Source organism: Artemia franciscana, chromosome 16 (genome assembly GCF_032884065.1).
Source record: "Artemia franciscana chromosome 16, ASM3288406v1, whole genome shotgun sequence".
NCBI lineage: Eukaryota > Metazoa > Arthropoda > Branchiopoda > Anostraca > Artemiidae > Artemia > Artemia franciscana.
Window position 1 is genome coordinate 15422836 of NC_088878.1, and position 24709 is coordinate 15447544.

Consider the following 24709-nt stretch of genomic DNA (forward strand, 5'->3'; position numbering starts at 1 on the left):
AATTTAGGCTTCGCAGTCGACATAATACATGGTTGCACTAACAATGCAAAAAACTATTGCAGTAAGTATGTAAGTATGTGCAGTAAGTATGAAATACTTTGAGAAAGTGTGTGTACATCATAGTCATTATAGCAATGAATGCTAACAAAGAAAAATACTTGAACTATGAAATAAGTGCTAATAGCGACATCATCGCAAACACATGCATGCTTTGTCATGACAATGAGAGATTGAATTTCTTTGGAGTGCCAACAAATTTAACTTTTGTAAAAGTGGATATGACAGGCAAAATTTCCAGTGAAAATGACACAAAAAGAAAATGTAAGTCTAAAACTAACAGTTTATGGCGAGGGCAAGCTTCTTACAACTGCTTATGGTAAAATGTTACCCGTTGATAAATCCTTTCACTATCTTTCGAGTAATATAATTCAACAGAAAGTAAAAAGAAGACAGGCGTACTCTTCTGCCAATATCATAAACCATATTTTATCTACATGCCGGAACTACCACCTCTGTAAAAATATAATATGGTTAGAAACAGTGAAATGGCAGACAAAATAAAAAGGGCGTTTGCAGATAATATCACCAAGAAATATAGAGACGAATTGATGAAAAAGAAATCGCCAGCAAACGTTACTGCTTCCATCGACAGTTTACTAACAGATACAGCAAATAAATCTAATAACACAGGCAGATATACAAGTGAAAAATAAGTTCCTTAAGGATACCATTGTAGGAGGATCCTCTCCAGAAGGACAACTGCGCAAGGGTGGAAGATCCACACTTGGAAAACGGCCTCTGCATGTGGAGTAAGTAGTGGTATGCTTCGGAAAACACCTCAAGGGTTGGCGGTCCTGCCCGCAGAGCTTGAGAGTGGTAGGTACCACAAGTTGCAAACTCCTGCCCCTATTGGGATCTCCACCATCCTTGCTGAGGTTAAGTATGAGGTCTGATGACCGCTCCTTAACTGATGAGGCAAAGTCTGTCTTAGGAGTTCTTTTGTCCACTGTTTGGGCCCATTCAATCGGTGTTTGCCTATTTTTCCAACCGAAAAAACAGCCTCGGATCGGACTTCCTTTCAGTAGATGACCAATTGCGTGTCCCATGACAATTCTTACGGATATGTTTGCTGTTACCCACTGAAATGTACGAGGTCTCCAATCCAAGTTGGATCACCTTCAGCATAGGATGAATGAGGTATCCCCCACTATCATGTGTGTATCTAAGACCAACCTATATTATCGCGTCATTGATAGTGAGGTCGACATTCCTGGCTATTCTCTGCTAAGGCTGGATTGCAAAAACAGAGAAGCTCAACTTTTGGGTGAGGTGGTGTTGCTAAGCACTCTAAAAATGACAACCCATTTTCGTCACTTTCAATTCCTAGCGATAAGGAGGTCCTTTGGGTGAAGGTAAAATAAGTAACAAATAGTTTCTTATTGGTACAGTCTATATCCCACCAAAGATGAAAATCACCGAACATCTGGGGATTGCTTGGAATTTGTGAAGCAGAAGTTCCCTAAATCAGATATGATAATCCAAGGAGACTTTAACATTCATCATGATCACTGGCTGAAAAGTCGTACAACTAATGTGGAAGACGTAGCTCTCCGAGACCTGGGTCTTACGTATGGTTTTGAACAGATTGTGGCCTGAATTCGACACTTATATTGGCCCTAATGGATCATCTCAGCCAACTGATCATTCAGATTCCTTTAGTGTCGAAAGCTATCCTTTCATCAGTGATCGCTTCATTTTGCTTCATTTTGGGACAATGATCTAGTCAGGCTAGGAAAAGAGAGATGCTCTTGCACAAGCCTTTTAAAAGGTCCTCCAGCTTGATGACGCTGGAGTCTCCCATCCCCCCTTTCCACCAAGAACATATGCATGTTTATGGTGTATTTGAGGTATTTACTCGCAAGGGAGTAATTTCTGACTTGAGTAAAAGGGTTGTAGTTTTTGATCAAAATGCCCTCCTAAAACTAAATAATAATTTGGTTCAAGTTGATTGGATGCCCCTGCTTGGAGAGGAAAATGATGCAAACGGCAAATCTGCACTTTTTTCTGGTAAATTATTGGAAAAGACTAAGGAAGTGGGTGCTGTTAAGAATGTGAAAAGGCAGCTAGATCTTCTTCGGAGAATAAGTTTGAAAGATGGATTGTTTAAGCTAGAAGCTTTAAAACCAACGGATGGAAACAAAGAAAAGTACTTTGTTTTTTGTAATGATTTAAATAATCTTTTTTATGAGGTTAAAAAAGTGTTCTAGAATGAAATTTGAGGAAGCTGAAGGAAACTAATTGAAGACCTGACCAATAATATGTAGTATTAAATGTTAGAGTCCTAATATACTACCATCTGAAGTGACAGTAAATGAGGCCACAGCTGCAGACGGTTTTACAATTTGTAATGAGTTTCAAAATCATTTATTTCAGCATGTTCAAAAATAGCCGATGCGATTTCCCCATTTCCAGAAGATCCACCTTTTGAATCCACTTTACCGCTCCCTAATGATCTATCATTGCATCTAAAGAGAATTACTGTGGACAAAGAGGGATGCCATGAAAAAATAGTTCATCTACATCTAGCATTCTAACGTCATTACTTAACGATTTTTTCCAACAGGATAAGTTTACAGATTGTTTAAAATACGCAAGAGTGACAGTTTATTAAGGTGGTGACAGAAATGATCTTGGTAATTATCACCCAATATCAGTTTTGCCAGTTATTTCTCGTCTTATTGAAAAATGTTTTAGTTCTCAGTAACCAAATTTCTTGATAAGTTTAATTTTTTTAGTATTAATCAGTTTTGGATTCAGGAAGAATAGGAAGACGGAGGATGCATTGATATTTCTGACAAGTATTATTAATATGGCTTTAGACAAAGGATTTAAGGTAGGTGTAGTATATCTAGACCTAATGAAGGCTTTTGACACAGTTGACCACGGTCTGCTCTTGGAAAAATGTGAGGTGTATGTCATCCGCGGTAAAGCTCTTGATCTTATACAGAATTTCCATAGTAACCAGTACCAGTTTGTTTAGATAAATTGTTTGAAATCTTGAATGCGCCCAGTCAGGTGTAGTGTCCCACAGGGATCTGTTACAGGCCAAATTTTCTCCCTTTTGTTTATTATTGATATGCTTTATTGTATCCATAATTGTTGTTTTAGTGTTAGAGATATGACTAAAAGTATCCGGAATAAAGCGTTACATTATTTACGGATGACACGGTGGTTATCAGCACTGCAAAGACAGAAGAATCTCTCCTGATTAGGGCCCGACCGATATTATTGGGCCAATATGAGTGTCAGTGTCATTATCGGATCTCAGGAACAATATTGGTTATCGATCAACATTTTTTTATGCACAACTTGTTCAGAAGAGGGCACTGGATTTGTTAAGGTATTTTTTTCTTGTCTAGTCCTTGGAGGCAGAGCCACCAGCTAAGTCTGACCATAGAGAGAATCGCCGAGGAGAGTCAAATGAAGTTAAAGTTTATTTTAAAGAATATTTGTCCAACCAAAAGAGATAAAAAGAAAACAGTGAACCATACATTTCTGTTCAGTGAATGCTCATTTGCATGGGCGAAAGATCCAAGATTCAATAATATAAAAGCATGACATCCAATCAAGGGTGCACCTAAGAGGGAGAGTCGTAAGGTAGGGAGGAAAATTCCAAAGTCTTTCTGCCGCGTGTCATTACCTTGGAAAACTTACCTATTTACCTTGTAAATTTAGCTTCTGTGTTTGCATTTGTCGGCATACTGGACGATTTTTTCAACATTTCTTTAAGTTCCTCCTCCAAGCTTGAAACTCTAGCTGGATCCCTGTATCCAGTGTGCCTTGCTTGGATTTGCCTACAAGAAACCATAGTTTCCACATTAATATGTGGATGATTAAAACTCAAAGTCCCGCTACTGAAATTTCGGCTTAAAATATTCAATTTCGATAAATATCTTACGCTCCTTTCAATCATGTTTTCATGTATTTGCCTTTATGTAACTAAACCGGCTTCTTTGATTAATTTTTCGGCTTCTTTGATTAATTGTTGCATTATTTTAAGCTGTTGATGTTCAGCTTTATCTGTAATGTCTTTTAAATAAGTTTTGTATTGATTTGCTGTTAGCCTCTTGTGCACGTTTCCCCAGAATTTTTCTGGGGAAAAGTTACATGCTAACTACATGGTTAACAGAAGTGTTTCTGGGGCAATGTTTGTTTCTAGTTAGTTGGAAAGAAAGTATTGCTGGGGAAAAATTACTTGTCAACTAGCTGGGAAAGGAATAGTTTTCTACGGCAAATTTTCTTGTCAACTAGTTGACAAATTTGATTATTACTATAGGATCGACCAAATTACCCAACTATATGGCAAAAATATTTGTCTTTAGAGGAAGATGGGATAGTACCTTTATATATAAGCCTATGCACTTGTTTTCCATTTGTCAAAGGGTTGACATCCATCCCCCATAGAATCTTCCATTTTGGCTGAACCAATAGATTATCAATTTAAAAAGTATGCTATGTGTGGCGCTGCGTATTTTAATTTATCGACAGTTCAGCCGAAAGTCAGACACCGAATTTTCTCATTGACGTGGTTATTACGCAATTATACGAATACCCAGACGTTAATACTCTATTCTCGGATACTATTAATATAGCATTTTACAATCACAAGATTATTACGCAATAATATGTATTCTCGTCCACAGTAACAGAGTGCCAGACACCGAAATTCATTCTCTAGTATGGTTATACAATAGGCTATTTGTCTCTCAGAATATTAATTTTTAAAAGGTTATGATCATCATTCAGATTGGAAGAGCTAGCTGTCAGTTGAAGATTAGGCTGCTTTGTGGTGAAGACACACAAATTAATCTCAAACACTTAAAACTTTAGAAGTCCTGTCACGTAATTATTAATTATCTTGCAAATTTTACAAGTGAAACGTTATTGAAACACGTCATATAACAACGAAAAGCAGTGTTTTTTATCGACACTAACGCCAGTTTCTACTCTTGTGAGTAATCCATACTCTTAGGTAAGAACTCAGATTGAAACCAAAGAAAAAATTGTGAAATGTAAGTTAAAAATACGAATCTGCACTCCCTCTTACAAAATACTTCAGAAATTTCAGTCCTGATTTATTTTTAACTTTGTTTTCCGTCCCATGGGGAAAAAGATATTCCACGCAATTAAAACTGGCCCAGTGTGAGGATATTTATTAAGCCCAGTTAGTTGAAATGGAAAAGCGTCGATATTTATTTATTACAAAACTTGATAACAAAACCGGGTATATTTAGCCTTCCGTAAATGAAAGGGATTATCGCCTCTTCAACGCTCCTCTCTTTGCATTAAAGCTTTTTATTAGGCTATTTTAAAAAAGTAGAGTTTTGAAAAAAAGTTAAAATTTTGAAAAAAGAGTGAGCGTTGAGAAGGGGACAACCACTTTTATATACGGAATAATTTCCGTTTGTTTTAATGTCGCTCCTTACTTTTAATCAAAAGACTTTTTTTTTATTTAATTTTTGAGCGTTTTTCAATTAATGGCTGTCCGAATTCGGTTCACCGTTCTTGAAACAACAAAACAGAATTTGAATATTAATTTTGGCCAAATTCCCCTCCCCCCATCTAAAATTTGCTTCCAAAGTTCACATCTAGAAACTATCCTCTCAATGTGAAAAATTTGAACTTTAGTGTAAATGGCGAGGTATTGAAGAAGGGACAACCCCAGTAGTGAGGTTTTTTTTAATCTGACGGGCATAGCAACCAGAACGACAAAAAAAAATATAGATTACGATACTCTTCCAATTGTATATTAGAAACCATATCAAAACTTCTTTTACTGGACATCTTGTCACTTCAAGCTCACTTCTACTATTGATAATAAGTTGAACCAGTTTTCTTTTTTTTATACCAAGAGTCATGGACAATATCATAACGTAATACTCGTCAGATGGTCAGGGTAGCTCCAATAGAACATAGAGATATGATTTTACGATAAAAGGCTGTCAAAGTGCTACGAAAATATGCTTGGCAATCAAATGCTTGTTCCCGGAAACTGTTGTCTCAACGAAAAGACTAGATTATCGACATACCATACCCGAGGGGTTGGCAACTTCTTTTTGCTCTAACATACCAGGTGCACTGATTACACGTATTAAGGAGACACGTCGGATTGGTAACTCCAATAGTATATTGCGATAGGGCTGTGCTAGTACCTGTGTAGGGATACTACTATTTAACCTATCTATAGCAAAACACTCCAGGGCCTGAAATCTGATCCTGGTGATGATATTATGTGAAAGTGTCTTCATATTAATCCAGCTTAGACGAAGAAGAAGCCATCTGTAAACTTGTGTACCTTGCAATTCGATCACGTTTTCGGACCCTTTTTATTAGTATGGGACGTTCTTACTTTTGCAATATTGCAGCTACCGTACTTTGACACCATTTCATACGGTTTAACACCGTTTTTATGATTTCAGGTCTTTTTTTTTACTAAAGAATGTTTTTGCTTTTACTAGGTTAAAGCCACGGTTACAACCACTATGCCTTTCAGAATGTCTCTGATCATAGGCAGCACAATAACACTGCCTAAGTAATGAGTGATGTGGGCACAATGTGTTATTTATCTATTATTTGCTATGGTTCATTTTTTGGTCTTAGACCGGGGCACTGTGTATAGAAAGAGTCGTCGTTAGCTTCAAAAAAAGTTCATTCGATGGGAAATTGAGAGAGTTAGTGCCCTTTTTAATAGTCAGAAGTGACTGGAGGGCAACCAGTCCCCCTCCTCATACCAATCATTTCCCTGAACACATCCAGTAAAAATTTTGATGTAGCCATTTTGCCGTGTTTGAAAAGTCTGAAAATTATGTTTTGAGGATGGCACCCCCACCCCACAGCCCTTAGGGCAAGGGATCTAAGTTATAGATAGGGTGATCATATCAACTTCGGAAGGGACTTATTGGATTGGTAATCTAAGTTTTAGTGCATTACTAAAAGTCAAAAGTGCTTGAATGGCAACCAGCCCCCACTCTGACGCCATTCATTCCCCAAACACATCTAATCGAAACTTTGAGACAGCCTTTTTGTTCATCGTGAATGAAGGGTCCAGAAATTCTGTCTTTGAGGATGACAGCCCTCAAAGCCCTTAGGGCAAGGGTTGTAAGTTATGCCCCGGGGGCATGTAAGGTTTTGTAGAAGGAGTGGTCGTATAAACTTCGGAGGGGGGTTATTGGATTGTTAATCAGAAGTTCTAGTGCCCTTTTTCAGAGTTAAAAAGGTTGCACAAGGGTTCAGTTGCATATGGTTTGAGTTCGATGAGGGTTTAGTTTAAATAGGACGGAGTTGCTTGAGGATTCATTTACACAAGCGTTGGATTAAAGCGGAGTTTCAGTTGTAACAGGGGTCCAGTGCACGAGGGTTCAGTTTCACAAGAGCTTAATTGCGATGGAACCAACCAATGTAATACCTTATTAAAATTGGGGTATTGCTAAGGAAGTTAAATTGTTAGTTTCATTAGTTAGTGGACTTAATAAACTTTGTGAATAATGCAATCACGAATAAGACAATCTATTTTATGTTAACTTAAATGCACTTTTAACACAAACACTACTTTGTAGTACAAACGATAAATAAAAAGCGGGGGGGGGGTGAAAACAAAAGTCTAAAGCGTCTATAGTATTTAATACGCAGTAAAAATTAGAAATGAACTGGAAATCGCAAATTTGGTCATTGGATATAGCACAAATCTAAGTATTCTGTTAAATACAACCCTTTCTTAAATTATATCTGCTCCTTTAGCTTATTTTGTTATCAAATGTAGAAAATTTGTTGCTCAATCTCAAACGAAAATAATTACTTAATAATCTTTCGTCACAGGTAGTGAGCGGTGGAACTTTTAGGCTTGTATGGTATTTTCACTGATGTTATTATTCCTGCAATAGACAATTTCCTTAACTGATTGCCACTAGTTCAGCGGCCGAATACAATTTAAATCTTTTTTTTCTAAAGAATCAGAATTTCTTTTTTTTTAATGGACAAAAAAAGTATTGAAGCAGTTATGTTAAATACTTCTTATGAATTTAATTAAATATGGTCTCCAAAAGCATGAAAAGTATTTAAGTACGTATTTCAAATAAATGTATTACAGTAATTATCAATGACTGGGTATTTTTGAAATAAAAATATTCAGGGCGGCCACCGTCGCATTCTGCCCGTCTACCACTGAGAACGAGTATCAAACAAGGAAATCTTTTACAGCTGTAAATAGCCATATCTGCCCTGGAAACTGTAAAGAGACGACAGCTTGTGTGGCTTGGCAATTGTCTAAGGCGCGAATATCCCTGATGAATGTCCTAGTCCACTATTAAAGCATGGTCACTCAAGAGTTTGAAACATTGCCCTGGAGGGCAAAAGAAAGATTTTGTGGTCGACAGGTGATCAGAACCACCTCTTCCACCTCTTCGGTCGGCTCTGGAACAGAGATTGACCCTACCATGTTGAAGCTGTTGTGCATAATCGTGCCTTAGGGAAGACTTCTGCTGGTGAAATTACGGATGCCGGGTAAGACGGAACAGCATCTAGTTCCCGTCAAAAGTAACTAAGTTAGTATTTTTGAGACAAATAGTCGGTACTTTCAAGGTTCTAGAAAAGTATGGTAATTATTAGCTACAATGCGAGCAGATAATGTACCACTGGAACAAAAAGAATGGCTTGGGGCTTGTCATATGGGATGCTTCGTTGAATTCAACACTGACAAATGTTTATACTATTGAAATTCCTTTCTCTTTGTCATGATCTGGGTTTTCAGCTACAATCCAAGTTTAATTGAAAGTTATCAGGAAAAGCCACAGTTGTAAACATACGTCACACATTTAATCTGATCTAAATGAAGAGCGTTTTCCAGAAACCAACAATTCTCACTTAGAACTTTCAAAGAACTTTTAGAATTGAAAAAAAAAATCGAAAATTAAAGTAAACATTCTATTTCAACACCGAATTTCATTTATGATTTTAGGGTTTTCAGTTGTTGTAAAATTGTTAACCTGAAAAAAAATCTATCATGGTTCAGAAACTGTTACTCTGTGTCAATTCAACTCCTGGAGTTAGAGAATATATCCTCATTCCTTTTAATTTCTGTAAACTTTGAGTCAAGGATTAATAAATGTGAAGAAGATTATTGATGCATATTTTCACCTTTTTATGGTATATAAAAGGAACATAAACAGAGGTTAAAACAATCATTGCCCTCACAAACACGATAACCACATTAACAAAAATATCTTTGGAACAAGATAAGATATAGAAAAATCCAAACGCATATAACTGCATACATTCAAAATACAGACTCGATAAACCAAAAAAAAAAAAAAAAAAGACAAGGAAATCACAACTCTTCATAGTCTGCATGTCGTAGAACGATATTTTCTTCATCTGCTTTTGGCTTTCTATGCTTACTCTTAGACTTAGTTTTACCGTTAGCCTGAAAAAAAAATTAGTGATAACAGAAGACATAGTGTGTTAAAGTCGTAAACAATTTTCAGGAAAAATGATTAAGTAAAATAGAGCATTAATACAAAATATTTAGTCTCTAAAAAGAATACCGAGCAGAGAAAGAAACAAAATCAGCAATAGCTAAATATCGTATTGAAACTCCAATCTTACAAATGATTCTTAAGAATTACCAGAAAACCATCATCAAAAACCATTGAAATGGAAACAACTTGAAAACTTCAAATTCTAGAATTTTGAAAATCAGACGGCAGTAGTTTTTTCGCTATCAGAAAATTAAATAAAATTAGAAAAATTATCTTAAAATATAATTAATTCTATGGTAGAGATTTTTTTTTTCATTTTTTAAGCTGAAAACTTTTCAAGTTGAAAATCAAACTGCTCAATCAAACTGTTCAAAATTAAAGGTAAGACCCTTAATAGTAGCTAAAGTTCTTATAAGACGCAAATTTGACAATATTTAGATTGAAAACATTTAGTTTTTAAGCTGATTCGATATATACAAACTTACAAAGCTTAGATTTATGTATAAAACATTATTAGAGGAACAGGAATATTTTATAATTAAAAAAAAATAAAATAAACGAAAAGCAACCCCCAAAACGGTAGTTACTTGTCCCCCCTTATTTTTGCTGAAAAACTTGGTTTATGTTTGAGCTGAAAAAAAAACTGCTACTGCTTTTGCAGCTGTTTTTCCCTTGAGATCTGCGGTCTCTATCTACGAAGTGGTTTCTTGGGAACAAGAGTCGAGAAATGAAACAGAAAAGTTCCAGTGAATTTTTTAAAACTTCCAGTTGGTTTGCCGAAAAAAAAAATTTCCCAATGTTGTACATCGTGTCAACTCAAACTATTCTAGCTGGGAAAGTAACTTTTTCAGAACAATTTTGTGTCGCACCCCTGAGAAGACTAAATTATCTCTGTGAAGACTAGAAAACTAAATCCCGTACCTCCTCTTTATTTCCTGGAAATAATTCTGGAAAAATTATTCCGATTTTCGGACTGTTTTCTGAGATTTTCGATTTGGTGCCCTTTTTTTTTATTTTAATCGAGTAATAATATGAAAAGTGCGGAAGAATACATGACATTCCTTATATACAATATTACTTCTTTTGCTTAGAAATAGTTTCCGAAGTTGTCCTTATGCATCAAGTTTTTTAAATATCTTACAGGTAGCTTTTTTGCTAGACGAGGTTGAATTTGTTTTTCCAACACGAAAAGACATAGATTGATTATATTAGAAATGAAGCTGGCGTTGCTTTTCCAAGAATAAAATTGCCTCCGTTACTTTTTCTGTTTTGAAGTTTGAATCTCGCGAATTTTCTACATTTCGTCTAAAAAACGTCAATGTTGAGGCTAAACTTTTTGAAAACGAAATAGCTATAAATAGTGATAGAACGTCAGATTATTTCTTCGGAAACCTAAGCAAAACCATATCTCTCCTAAATTTTTTGGAAATAACGGTAAATCCTTATTTCAAAACACAGAAGTTTCGATTTTTCTATAAAATTTGATTTTCATATTTATTATATTTTAAACGTTTAATGACATGAAAAGTAAGCAAGATTCATTTACTCTTTTATACCTGAAAGTGAACGATGAAAAAAACTTTCTAATTTTGTCATTGTGCATCGATTTCCTAGACACCCTAGCAGTAACTATTTTTTTTTCTAGATAAGGTGGAACTATTTCTCAAACATAGGTAGCCGATTCTAAAAACTGGAGCTTACTTTGCGTTTTCACAAACAAAATTCTTTCTGTGATTCTTCTTTTTTGAAGTTGTGATTCTGCGAATACCCTATATTTTGTCAGAGTAAAATAACCGAGCTTTGAAGCTTAACTTTTTTAAAATAAAAAATAGCTTTGAGTAGTGATAGAACTTCATACTATCTCTTCCGACATTCTAGATAAAATTTGCGTATCACAAAATTTTAGGAAATAACACCGCAAATCCTGATTTCATTTTTTTCCACGAAATTTTTTGTTTTTGAAGTTTATTATATTTTAAACTTTCAATTACATTGAAAGTAAGAAGCAAGATCTGCACTTTTCTTTATCTGAAAATGAACCGTACAATATGAATTTAGAGTTCAATTAAAGAGCCTTTTTACGGATGACCATTAGCCCTAGTAAAAAGCAAAGTCTTTATGGATGTAAGAAAAAATCAATGCGGATGCAGCCTAATCAAGTAATCAATGATGATAACTTCGTGCACAAGACTTATTTTACACACGACTTGTATCTATATTATTATAAACACATAACTTATTTCTAAAGTTCTCTAATTACGCAACTCTAACAATAACAATAACGCCTCTACAAAGGTAACACAAGAGCATGCATATTTAACACTCGTGAGATATAGTTGCATGTGCTGCTCATTGGAATAAGAAATCTAAATATACCTAGATATCTAATAAATATTGTTATTGTCCTTTGTCACTCCTTGAGCAACAATTGTTATTGCTCCATTATTATTCTCATTTATGCCTAGAACGAACGTATTAAGTCTTGTACAAATACATGGCCAAACTTAATGCTGTCTGAGGACGAGAATAGTAATATATCAAAATATCCTTAGTTACCTCTTCATCAGAATCAACACCATTTTTTTTATCTCTTTTATTTTTCTTCTTTTTTTTCTTTGATTTTTCTGACTTTCCTTCGACATTTTCATGGGGGGCATCTTCAACAAACCTGAAATAAATAAATTGAAAATGAAGTATGCCCTACACAGCAGAGCCTCGGGGTCACACAGCTACGATTTTCATGCGTGATAATGGCATCTGTATATAACAAGACAACGAAAGCTTGGCTAGCCTCTAGTATTTCTCTTAATCAGATTGTGTATATTCCTACTCACTCGTCTGGCAGTACCCTCGGTCTGATTCTTACAAACACTGAGGACCTATACCATCCCTTAACATCGCTTGGACCAGTCGGCTTGTCTGATCACTACGCCCTATTTCTCAAATCCAAAAGTTTTGTGAAAAAACCCAAGCTCTCTCTCTGATCACTATTACTTCGTATATGAAAGGGGCTGCTTCCTCATCAACGCCCCGCTCTTTACGCTAAAGTTTTTACTGTTTTAAAAAGAAGAGTAGAGAGAAAGAGTCAAACTTTAGCGTAAAGAGCAGGGCGTTGATGAGGAAGCAGCCCCTTTCATATACGAAGTAATTTCTGTTCGTTTTAAGTTTTAATGTCGCTCCTTACTTTCAGTTGAAAAAACTTGTTTTTTTTTATTTAATTTCTGAACATTTTTTAATCAATGCATCTTTTGATTTTGGCTCTCCGCAGAGAAATAATTAAAACGAAATTTGCATTTTTTTTTTTTTTTTTTTGGCTAAATGGCTTTCTCATAATTTTGATCGAATGATTTTGGGAAAAAAGAGCGGGGGAGGAAGCCTAGTTGCCCTCCAAGTTTTGGTTAATAAAAAAGGCAACTAGAACTTTTAATTTTTTACGAATCTTTTTATTAGTAAAAGATATACGTAACTTATAAACTAGCTTACGTAAAGAATTTTTTATTCTCATGTTTTTATTACACATATGAGAGGGTTCACCCCCTCGTCAGTACCTCTCTCTACACTAAATCTTAAATTTTGGCCCAATTCATTAAGAATGACCCCTGAATCACAAAATCCGTAGAATAAGTAGTTGACATTACTAAAAATACTTTAGCGTAAAGAGCGAGGTATTAGGAGGAGGTGAGCCCCTCATATGGGTAATAATTTCTTTTCGTTTAAGTTTTAATGCTGCTCCTTACTTCCAGCTGAAAAAAACTTTTTCATATTTATTTTTTCATTGTTTTTTTTTTAAATAATGCTAGGAAATCCTGCGCTCCCTTCATGGAAATTTTCTTCCCCCATGACAAATTCCTCGATGGAAAGTTCCCCCAGAATATCCCCCTCTTTTCAACCCCTCCCCCCAACCAAAAAATCCTCAAGAAAACACCTGTAAACTTCCCAATAACCATTACTATATGTAAGCACTGGTCAAAGTTTGTAACTTGTAGCCCCTCCCACAGGGACTGTGGAGGAGTAAGTCGTCCCCAAAAACATAGTTATAAGGTTTTTCGACTACGCTGAATAAAATGGCTATCTCAGAATTTTGATCCGTTGACTTCGGGAAAAATAATTTGCGTGGGAGGGGGCCTAGGTGCCCTCCAATTTTTTTGGTCACTTAAAAAGGTCACTAGAACTTTTCATTTCCGTTAGAATGAGCCCTCTAGCAACATTCTAGGACAACTGGGTCGATACGATCACCCCTGGGAAAAAGAAAAAAGAAAAAAAAAAACAAAAAAAAACAAACAAATAAACACGCATCCGAGATCTGCCTTCTGGCAAAAAATACAAAATTCCATATTTTTGTAGATAGGAGCTTGAAACTTCTACAGTAGGGTTCTCTGATACGCTGAATCTGATGGTGTAATTTTCGTTAAGATTCTATGACTTTTAGGGGGTGTTTCCCCCTATTTTCTAAAATAACACAGATTTTCTCAGGCTCGTAACTTTTGGTGCGTCAGACTAAACTTGATGAAACTTATATATTTGAAATCAGCATTAAAATGCGATTCTTTTGAGGTAGCTATTGGTATCAAAATTCCATTTTTTAGAGCTTTGGTTTCTATTGAGCCGGGTCGCTCCTTACTACAGTTCGTTACCACGAACTGTTTGACTAGACCAATAACTGACTCTGCAATCCGTGAATATGGCCGCTGGATTGCCAAATATGACTTCCCGGAGGTTTCAACGGACGATTCTCTTGAGCAAAGGGTGTGTGCAGTGAAAAATTGTACTCCAAGTACCTCGAGATATTTTCAACTAGGACTATGGTTAAAAGTGAATACGACAAGTCATGGATTACACCCACTATTAAGACCCTGATTGGTGAACGCAGCCGACTTTACTCGAGCGGAAAGGAAAAGCGACCAAAAGAATCCTAATAGTTAACATGCTCAGAAATACAAAACGCAAGTATGGTCGAGAAAAAGATGACCCCTTGCTCAACATTGAACCTGCAAAGTGGCATCGCTCGGTCAAAGCGATGGGTGGAAATGTTTTGAAAAGTAGTGTCAAGATTTTTGACGATAATAGGCGAATACTAGGGTCTAGTGACGTTAATGCATTTCTTACCTCCATTTGTACCACTTTTTCAGCCGTTACCCCCCAGGAGAAAGCCTCCTACTTGGTGATTGTCCCAACGAAGGCACAATAGTGCTCAGTGAATTTGAGGTGTATAGTGAAATCAGGAAAGTAGAGACAAACGTCTCTCCTTTCCCAGGCAAAATCCCTGCAAAGCTCACACGTGAATTAGCTTTGTTCCTTGCCCTACCACTCTTGGTTATTATAAACCAGTGCTTTGCATCTGGGACCTTCTCTATATCGTGGAAAAAGGCCCACATCCATGCAATTCCCAAAGTGAGCCCATCTAAGTCGTGTGACGATTTAAGACCAATCTCCCTAACGCCATGCCTAGCAAAAGTGACAGAATCGTTCATCTTGCGGCGGCTACTAGAGCAAGCACTCTTACTTGCTCTAGTAGCCGCCACAAGATGAACGATTCTGATCCTGAAGATGTACGATCAGATCCTGAAATGGCTTGAAAAGCAACCCTGTTTCGTCAACCTAGCAGTCATCGACTTTCGCAAAGCTTTTGATCTTCTATCACACGTAGTGGCCTGCCAAAACCTCAAACGAATGGGTGCTAAACGCCAAACACTAGCCATAGTGCTCGGGTTTCTCTCTGAAAGACAGCAAAAAGTATTTACTTTACACGAAGAGGACTGTGACTCAGAGTGGAGTAAAATAACCTGTGGTGCCCCACAAGGGACGAAACTGGCAGGAATAACGTTTTTTGCCATCATCAACTACTTGCTGATAGAACATGCCGACAAATACAAATTTGTCGACGATTTGTCGCTCTTACTCCCCTATCTTCTACATGGCAATGTCCCCACCAAACAATTCCCTAAATCACTTTCAATCTATTAAGTTCACTATGCTCTGATACGAAATTGACTATTAACTCTGTTAAGCCAAAAATACTTAGACTGAACCCACTAAATAGAGACTTCGTCCCCCCCCCCTAATGTTCATTTCCCTGTTGTGAGTGAGGTAAAAATACTAGGTGTCATTTTCTCACGTGATTGCACGTTTATTACCCATTTTAATAGTATGATCTGTAAAGCAAACGCATCTCTGCAAACCCTTTCAAAAATGCGTCGCTTCGGCTGCAACGCCCACAGTCTTCTACGGGCATACCTGTGCTACGTACACCCCATACTTGAATACGCCCGTCCCGTCTGGGGCCCGTCAGTATTAAGAACAGCCAATATAATGCAGGAACTGGAGTCAGTCCAAAAACGGGCAACCAGGATCATCCTGAGTAATAGAGACATTTCCTACCACGATACCCTAGCAACCCTTAAACTCCAAAGTTTGGAAACCCGTTTGGGTGACCTTATCCTGAGGTTTGGCAAAATACTGCTGTCTAATCTAAATCTTGACCCTGTCACTAAATTTTCTCAATCCTGGCATTACTGCTAAATCTTTAGAAATTTGAGCGATTTCTTTTTATACTCTTTGTACTTTTTTGGCGCATTTTACATTTTTTTTCAATTTCTAATTTTGCTCACCATTCCATCAGTTTTGGCTCTAGTTTTAAAAGTTCACCCTTTGTGCTTCTATATTGAATTAAAATACAAAATAGCATTTTAAGCGGATTACACAGGATATCCAACTCTTAGCAGTTTGCATTAATGAGGTTGTGATAAGCGAATTAAGTTAAAAGTTGGCAAAATTAAGCAATATATGTCCTTTTTCATAACGAACAGATAAAGGTAGCTCCTAGTATTTGAAGCGAAGCTCAAGAAATATTTATATAAACGAAAAAAACTGCAAGTTCTACATAATATATTAAACACTACCTAATTAATACAAAGTTGCAAATGAACTTTTCAACGCCCCGCTCTTTACGCTAAAGTTTCTTACTTTTTTAAAAAGTAGAGTTAAAAAAAAGAGTCAAACTTTAGCATAAAGAGAGGGGCGTTGAGGCGGGAACAGCCCCTTTCATATACGGAATAATTTCTGTTCGTTTTAGGTTTTAATGTCGCTCCTTACTTTCAGTTAAAAAAAACTTGTTTTTTTATTTAATATGAAGTTTAATATTTAATATGAAAAAATTTATGCTTTGGCCAAAACAGACTACAGATGAACGAGACTACCTGCAGACCCATCTAGACTCTGATTAATCACACATATAAACACATTTGAAAGTTACCAAAGCTTTTTTTTATAGCTGCATTAAAGTAAAAATTTTCTATTTATCTACGGTGCTGACTGTTTGTCAGGTTAACACTTAACATTGCAAAATACTCAAGCGGAGTCATGCAGTTTTTCAGATGTAATTTTCTAGACTCAATAGTCCTATGTGTGGTTTCCTTGAGCCCCATTTTCATTAAAAAGCTATTGGAACGAATAAACCAATTGGAAAACTAATTTCCCTATGCTGTATAAACAAATTTTGTCAAAGTAATAATAAAAAGGGTCGAAGGTATATTCCCGTATAGACAGAATGCAAAAAAGAGTATTCACCAATTTGATATACATATGGATCAAGTTCTATGTAAAATTATTTGTTTTCTTTAAATCGGCAACTGTGACCAATAAGTCTTTTAAAAAAGAATATGTAGGCAAAGGACATGGAGTAAGAGGTCACGGAATGTTTGAGGGTTTTTACAGGAAAGGGTGCAATAAATATCTGAGTACTCATGCCTAGTCGTTGTGAGTCGTTGCATTTTAGTATTTTGCTGCACTTTTTTACGAGGGTCTCTGGAGAGACCTTTCGAAAGATAATGCTGAAAGGAGATACGTTTTGAAAGACTGAATGCTCACGTATGAAAGGTGGGAATACATACGGTTCTGCTGCAAACGAAGCACTGTTTCCAGAAAAGCTGGATTGCACAGCTTCAGTTCCAACCGATCTTTCTGGACTACCGAGAAATTCCTCTAAATCATCTGAGGCAGATTTAAGGGGATTGCTGAGATGAGGACCGTCGGTCGTGTCGAAAAACATGGACAGCTTCAGGGAATTGGCTCCTGAAGCAGCATCAGGAGTAGACAAGGGTTTCTCCATGGCTGGTCGATTCAGTTCTTCATCACTGTCTGATTTACTGCATGCTTCTGTTGCAGTTTTAGAATGAATGTTTAGGTCATCATCATCAATGTCATCACGAAATGCCAATATCGCAGGCTTTCTAGTTTCTGCTCCTTCGCTAGAATAATATGACCTTTAATTACAGATAGGTAGTTAGGCATATAATTTAATGAGTACTAAAAGCAAAAGAAAACTATGCTTATAGCTTTTTGAATAGGTTTTCTTATTTCTATTCTTCCAACTTAAACAAGGACAAAAAAAAATCCATGCTGTTTCACTAATGGGCATTAACTACTTATTTTATTTTACTATATTCTTGAAACAGTAAAGTAATGAGTCACAAAAATACAACAGAGCTGTAGGAAAAAAAGAGGAGAAGAAGAATAAAACACAATCGCATTGATATTCAACTTAAACGATCTAAAAGAATTAAGTTAAATAAAATATAGAATTGAACTGGTACATAAGAATAGTGACTTTCATCGGCACATATCTCTTCTCCAGCCTCCAATCCACTTTAAACTTGTGGGGCAAGTAATTCTGGTCCAAGAGAACAGAGTAGATAAATTATCTGAGGCGTCCAACACTTCTAAGCTTCACCTACCTTCTGTACATTTGCATGAAGTTTGGCAAGAGACGTTAATTAAAAAATTTTACGCAGATGAATTTTCCAGCCCAGTCGCTAGCAGGGTTCAAAGTTTCACTATTTGGAGATTAAACCTCTTCAGCAAAGAGTAACTTGGAAAGATGAATACAAAGTTTGTTCATCCTCAAGGAAGAGGAAATAAATACTTGTGCTAATTGGTCTGCCTTTTATTTTATTTCTTCTGAAACATCTTATGGTAGGGAAATTTGTCTTCATGTACGGGATTATAAATAACAATGCACCATAATTACACAGTTCTGTAAGTTAGTAAAGTGTTTGCTTATGTCGCAATCATTCTAAGATAAAAATAGAGTCAAATTGTTTTTACCGTTAACTTAACAGAAAATAGTTGATAAGTTTCCTCTTTTGATGCACAATAATAAAGTAATAGCTTGTATACATATCGCATCGAAAAACTCACAACAGTGATTAGGTGTCTGGAAATACAGAGCAAAGTTTGTTTTAAGAACACAGCGCAATTAAACCCCGTCATTAAGGAACATTATTCATCTTTTTTTCTACTTTTTTTTAGAAGAAAATTTTTCTGGCGTAAAAGTCTTTTTAAACTTATGAAGGGCTGACAACTACGGCATTTCATCGACAGTGAAGGAACAAAACAAAAGATTGCTGAAGATATGAGTGAACATTGCGAGGATACTGCGATAAGTTATTAGTCTAATTCTTTTAGCAATATGTCGAACCAAAACTTTGAACAAAAATTGATTTTATAAGCTGCAATCTGTCAAAGAACAAAACAATTTCAGCACGACAGAAGACATTAGCCAATAGTCTTAGCTTCAGAAAGGGATGTTTAGCCAGAACTCAGAGAAAGTCTTCTTGCTTCGTTTGATTTCATAATGAGCACAGCGACCAGTTTGAAAACTGGTTCTATTCATTAATTTTATTCAAAATATAAAACCTAGCATAGTCTACGTTGTTATTTCTAAAATTGCAACAAGTTTTATTCAAGTTTACGCTGTTTTGCGTAAAAGTAACTTTTGATATTTACTTTCAGAATGAATTTTTTCATACCACGTAAGAAAATATTGCCCATATACCTAAGGTTTTCTAGATTTGTCACTAGCCCAACTTTTGCATTAATCATTCAATGCCCATAGGTCACTTAATATAAATTTTAATCCCGTTCGATTCAATTTATATAAAAGTCCTATATTACAAAAAAATTATATTGCCGTCCTGGCCGAGTAAATCGGTGCGCTGGATTCAGGATCCTTTGTCTGAGAGTACGTGGGTTCAAATCCCAGTGTGCCCAATTGATCAGTTTGGGACGGGGGTCAGTGGCGTGACTCTGTAAGCTTAGCCAGAGTCGACCCAGCTCTAAATGGGTACCTGGAGAAATCTGGGGAAGGTAAACAGGAAGGGTGTGCGAAAGCACAGGATGGTTGGCCCCCAGCCCCCCATTGCACTTCCTGGCTGAAGCGCCAAAAAAGGTAGGACTGTAAAGTCTAATGCCGTATCCTTTCCCTTTTTTTTTTACCTTACCTATATTACAAAAACAAAGCAATGGATGCTAACAGCATAAATTAATCGTAGTTTGTGTTTTTACAATTTGTATGTACTTTGTTAACAGCTCACTTTTAGTGGTTCATAGTGCTTTATCGAGCAAGTCAATAAATATGCCAATGTCTATGTGCCTTGTCGGGCGTGCCTTGATACAAGATAACCAAGAAGTATTGGTCCAATAAGAGGAGCATACTTACTTACGCCATTTACCCGTACCATTTAGCCAAATACTTGGAAAACTATAGATTCTTTGACCATCTTAGCACTATGACTATTTACCTTAGTTCTTCTACCCTAAGAATGACGCATGGACGGATAATAGGTAGACTTTTCTATTAACAAATGAACTAACATCATTTTCATACAACCATAATAAAGGGTTAATGCCAGGATTACCTCTCACTCAATCGGACTATATGTCTTGGCTCTTTCTACAATTAGCCATGGCTTGATGGCCACAACTATTCAATTTTAATTCAAGTACACAATATACTATAGCATATATAGTATAATATAGCAATATAGTACAGCAATATATTTTTAGCATCAACTACAGAAAAACAAAATCAAATAACGTTTGAATGACAAGCAAAACCCAGCTTTTACATCTTCTCCATTTTCATTGAAATTTCGAAAAATACTTGCCCAAGATTTCCGGAACATTATTGAATTATTGAGAGCCATAATAGCAAAGTGCAGTACAGAAAATACAGAAAAAAAAAATACATGGAATTACTACAGCAAGATTAGAAATGCATATAAATATATTACCGAGTTTTGAACTTATATTCATTACTTATAAGCCAACTTTCTTCTCAGCGATATATTCAAATAGTCTATTTTTCAATTTTTTCCGTTCCACTAGCATTAAATACCTCGTTCAATATTTATGGTTTGACTAAAATATAATGCGTCAACAGACTACCGACTCGGACCGATACATGTCGCATGGTAGTGAGTATTTTAGGTGGAGTCAATCTTTGCGCCCTATAGTGGTCGAATAAACGTCATACAATACCTGACAATAAAAGCTGCCTTTTTACGTAAAGTTGGGTCCAAGGTTTTAACACCCGAGTTAATTTTAGGCTTCTGGAACGGTCAAAAGCTGCTGAGTTTAAATGCGAAAAGAAACAGCTTTTCAGGTGCATTGACATTACCCCTTCAGAACTAACAGTCAATACCCCATCGTTCAACACTGAAACGTCAATGTAAAAAAAAAAAAAAAAAAAAAATCACAAAATACTTATTGCTGTTTATAATACCCCATTAAACAATATGGATATCAGTTGAAATTATTTTTGAAAGAATTTTGAAATTATAAAGCTAATTTTTTTGTTAGCAATTGTTTTCACAAAGTAGTCCGATTTTAAAATTTAATTGGTAGGTAAAATGTACAGTAATTTCTCCTATCTTATTTTCTGGTAAAAAAATTTGTATTGCCACTAGCAATTCACATGACAAGCTAACTAAATTTTGACCGTTTAACCCAAGAATAAAAAAAAAATAGATCGAACTATATATCGAGGACTAAAAATACAAATTTGCAATCACATTATCAACGAAAATGGAAATTTCAATCTGATTGCAACTAGACTGTCAAAGAACAATAAAAATCATCACAATAATTAGAATTAGAACTTGTTTCGGTACAATTTTTCCAGATTTATTTTCAAGGAATATATTACAGAGCGGCAGAGAAGCAAAAATTGAGAAGAATTGTCGAGTGACTCGAAAAATATCGGAAATTGAAAACACAAAGCTTCAGGTTGTAAACTTTTTCCGTTCATGTGCAACTTTTTCATGCCGTCCCCACTTTAGAGCAAACATTCAGAAAATCCCACTAGAAAATAAATTTGTAGCTAATTGCTTGGTCAAGGTAAAATTCGGGAAGCATAAATCTCCTCACCTATCAGAGTCGTTGAAATTCCGGTTGGAAATCTGATGAGCATTTGACTCTAGCTGAGTATCACCAAGAAAATCATCCAGTCCACTAGAGTCTCCTTGAATATAAAGAGGGTCTTGCTTAACAGATGACGGTAGAGTAGTTGTTTGAATAATAGTGGTGCCACTTTCAGGAACTAATGGTTTGGCACTGCTTAACGGGACTTTTTGTTGAAGTGGACAGGCTTTCATGGCAGACAAAGGAGTAAAATTCTGCAATATATTTGACAATATATCGACAATATTTGTCAATATTTTTGACAATAATATTGTATATTTGACAATATTTGATTATTTGAATATTTGTATATTTGACAATATAATATTATATATTTGACGATAAAGATAACAAATTTACGCACCAGTCAAACACATCAACACAACAACCAACGATTGTAATTAAGTCATTAAGCTGGTCCATGTAAATCTTTCCAAGGTGCTAATTTATAGTTACTTGTTCAAAAGTTGTAATTGAATCAGAAAACGTGCTTTCTATAAAAGCGGATTGAAATCACAAAATGAATGCTAAAAAATGTCAGCATTATTTGACGTTACTATATATTTTCTCACAGCTAATCAGGCTTGAAGAGAGAAGTTTTATAGACGTCTGATTAAAAAAGAAAAAACAAGAAAACTCTTGCCTGGGAAATTTTATCTTTAACTGATAGAATCAGACTGGAGATTTTCAGCGATAAGCTTTTTTAATATAGATGTATTAAAAGAAATTTTAGTTTTTGAATAGCCAATTGATCATCAATATTTGTTAATGCTTATATTTTGTGAAACACAAAGGCTAAAAAAAAAACTGCAGAGGTTGACAGTTTTGTATTTTTTTTTTCGATTGAATCTGAAATCAAAGTACTTGCAATAATAAAGCTTAGTGCACTTAGTATAGTAAACAGATGAGAGCGGTAATTCCAGAGATTTGACAAAGGCTAAATAAACTATGAAATACAAGCACCAATGACGGTGCAGCGTTGACAAGCAAAGCTATAAAAAATTTTAAGTTAAACCTTAATTCATTAGAGGTTGAAGTTTTAGTCAATTAAAAGCCTTAGATTATTTCGATCCAACTTGGAAACTTATAAAGGTAGGTAAATTCTTTTGTTTTTCAAACTATATTTTATTACAGAATAGTAAATTTATGGTTAATATGCAAAATATAGGAGAGCTAAAATAAGGTTTAAGGAAATATACTTATTGTAGCAGTTCGGCATAAATATTTTGTTTATCCTTGGCCCAATTTCAAACAAAACTGAAAACAAAGAGTGAAACAAACACCTTAAAATGATTATTTAAGCCTTTATAATGGATTTTATGACTTTTCTGAACCATCGCTTTGTTTTTTACTCTCGGAGATGAACTTGAGCTGTCACTCCAGACAGTTTCCATACTCTTTGTCGTAGTGACATGGTACAAAGGCTACTATCTATCAAAGAAGCATTTAAAACCTATTCATATAAAAGTCATGACGAAGCCAACCATAGATGGCTTGGACATGAATTCAGGATTTGGACAGACCGAATCCCTAGAATAATTTTACTAAGTAGCCTATAAAGGGTAAAGGCAAAACCACCATTTAAGACTAGATAAGGATGAGATGACTTAAAATCAATTGTAAATGCCGTAACCAAAAAACAAGCCTAAGCCAGGCTTGAGTCATCACCCACATTACGACCTTAGCCAGCTTGAGCTACGTTCTGACAGAGAATAGTAAGTTTTGTCAACAGAAAGCTACTAAGTAAAGTCACAATAGAATTTTGACTGGCACGGCTAATTGAGAACAAAATTCTCTGGTCTTTAGAAAAGTTAAAAAAGAGACTTTTTGCATAAAATAAAAAACTTTCATTTATTCTAAACAAAATTTTGCCAGTCGCAAAAATTTCGTATAAAATAAATTTTGTTTAGAATCCAAAATTAAAAAAAAGACAAAAATTCAAAACTTTTTCTTATTTTTTCTTTTCATTGGACGACGGGCATGGAACTAGACGGCCGAAGAAAAATTCCACTCTTGTCAGAACTTAGTTTTTATGCTACAACAATTTCCATGTTTCTAATTGAAATATAGTCATTAAAAGGATTTTCAATTTATAGTTTTTCTTCTGAAAGAACCTGTGAAGCATTAAAACTTCTCAATCGTGCCACCTTCTATTTTTATTAATCTTTCTTTTGGTTCAGACTATATTTCTAAACTTAAGTCCCAAATATCAAAGATATACTATCCAAAATCGACGCGATTAGCACTATATTATATAAATGTACCGTCGTTTTAGATACTATATATTATATAAAACACTATATCAAATTATGGTAGACAACTTTGGGAGCTGGCCAACAATCAGTGGTTTGTCCTGATTGTAAGGTAGGATAGCATTTATGGACAAATAAGAATGAAAAAGGATTTTCAATTTATAGTTTTTCTTCTGAAAGAACCTGTGAAGCATTAAAACTTCTCAATCGTGCCATCTTCTATTTTTATGAATCTTTCTTTTGGTTCAGACTATATTTCTAAACTTAAGTCCCAAATATCAAAGATATACTATCCAAAATCGACGCGATTAGCACTATACTATATAAATGTACCGTCGTTTTAGATACTATATATTATATAAAGCACTATATCAAATTATGGCAGACAACTTTGGGAGCTGGCCAACAATCAGTGGTTTGTCCTGATTGGTAAGGTAGGATAGTATGTATGGACAAATAAGAACAACACTATTAAAAAGAAAGCTAAATTGGAAGGACAATTTCAGTTTTGGACAGGCTTACATTCATTGGTTGGAGAGGGGGAGAAGGCTGCTGCTGGTGTGGCAAAGACAATGAGGGTGTCAACGCTGCTTTGTGTCCTTTCAAGGCTTCAATAAATCTGAAAAAAAGAAACAAATAGCCATAGAAATCGCACTAATTTAATTTATAAGTGCTGACTAATAGAAA

The 24709-nt window shown here is 35.5% G+C and overlaps 2 protein-coding genes across 4 annotated transcripts in view; one reads left to right on the forward strand and one right to left on the reverse strand.

Moving 5' to 3' along the window:
- Positions 1-527: 527 nt before the first annotated feature.
- LOC136036776 (uncharacterized) lies at positions 528-3040 on the forward strand. Its single transcript, XM_065719102.1, has 2 exons — positions 528-702; positions 2796-3040. Exons 1-2 carry the CDS (start codon positions 528-530, stop codon positions 3038-3040), a joined length of 420 nt encoding a protein of 139 aa, XP_065575174.1.
- Positions 3041-9181: 6141 nt separating this feature from the next.
- The window catches only part of LOC136037121 (rab-like protein 6), a 79200-nt gene continuing 63672 nt past the window's right edge, over positions 9182-24709 (reverse strand). For all 3 annotated transcript variants that reach the window (XM_065719603.1, XM_065719604.1, XM_065719606.1), the window contains 5 exons: positions 24545-24641; positions 21738-21985; positions 17423-17779; positions 12090-12201; positions 9182-9478 (listed from right to left, as the gene is read on the reverse strand). In XM_065719603.1, the coding sequence (XP_065575675.1) occupies positions 9383-9478; positions 12090-12201; positions 17423-17779; positions 21738-21985; positions 24545-24641 (910 nt within the window). In that variant the 3' untranslated portion in view covers positions 9182-9382. The remainder of the gene's footprint in view (positions 9479-12089; positions 12202-17422; positions 17780-21737; positions 21986-24544; positions 24642-24709) is intronic.

Coding starts and splice junctions, on each gene's coding strand:
- LOC136036776 (XM_065719102.1), top strand. CDS start 528: ATGGTTAGAAACAGTGAAATGGCAGACAAAATAAAAAGGGCGTTTGCA. Junction 703..2,795: donor TAACACAGGCAGATATACAA/GTGAAAAATAAG, acceptor TAATTTTTTTAG/TATTAATCAGTTTTGGATTC.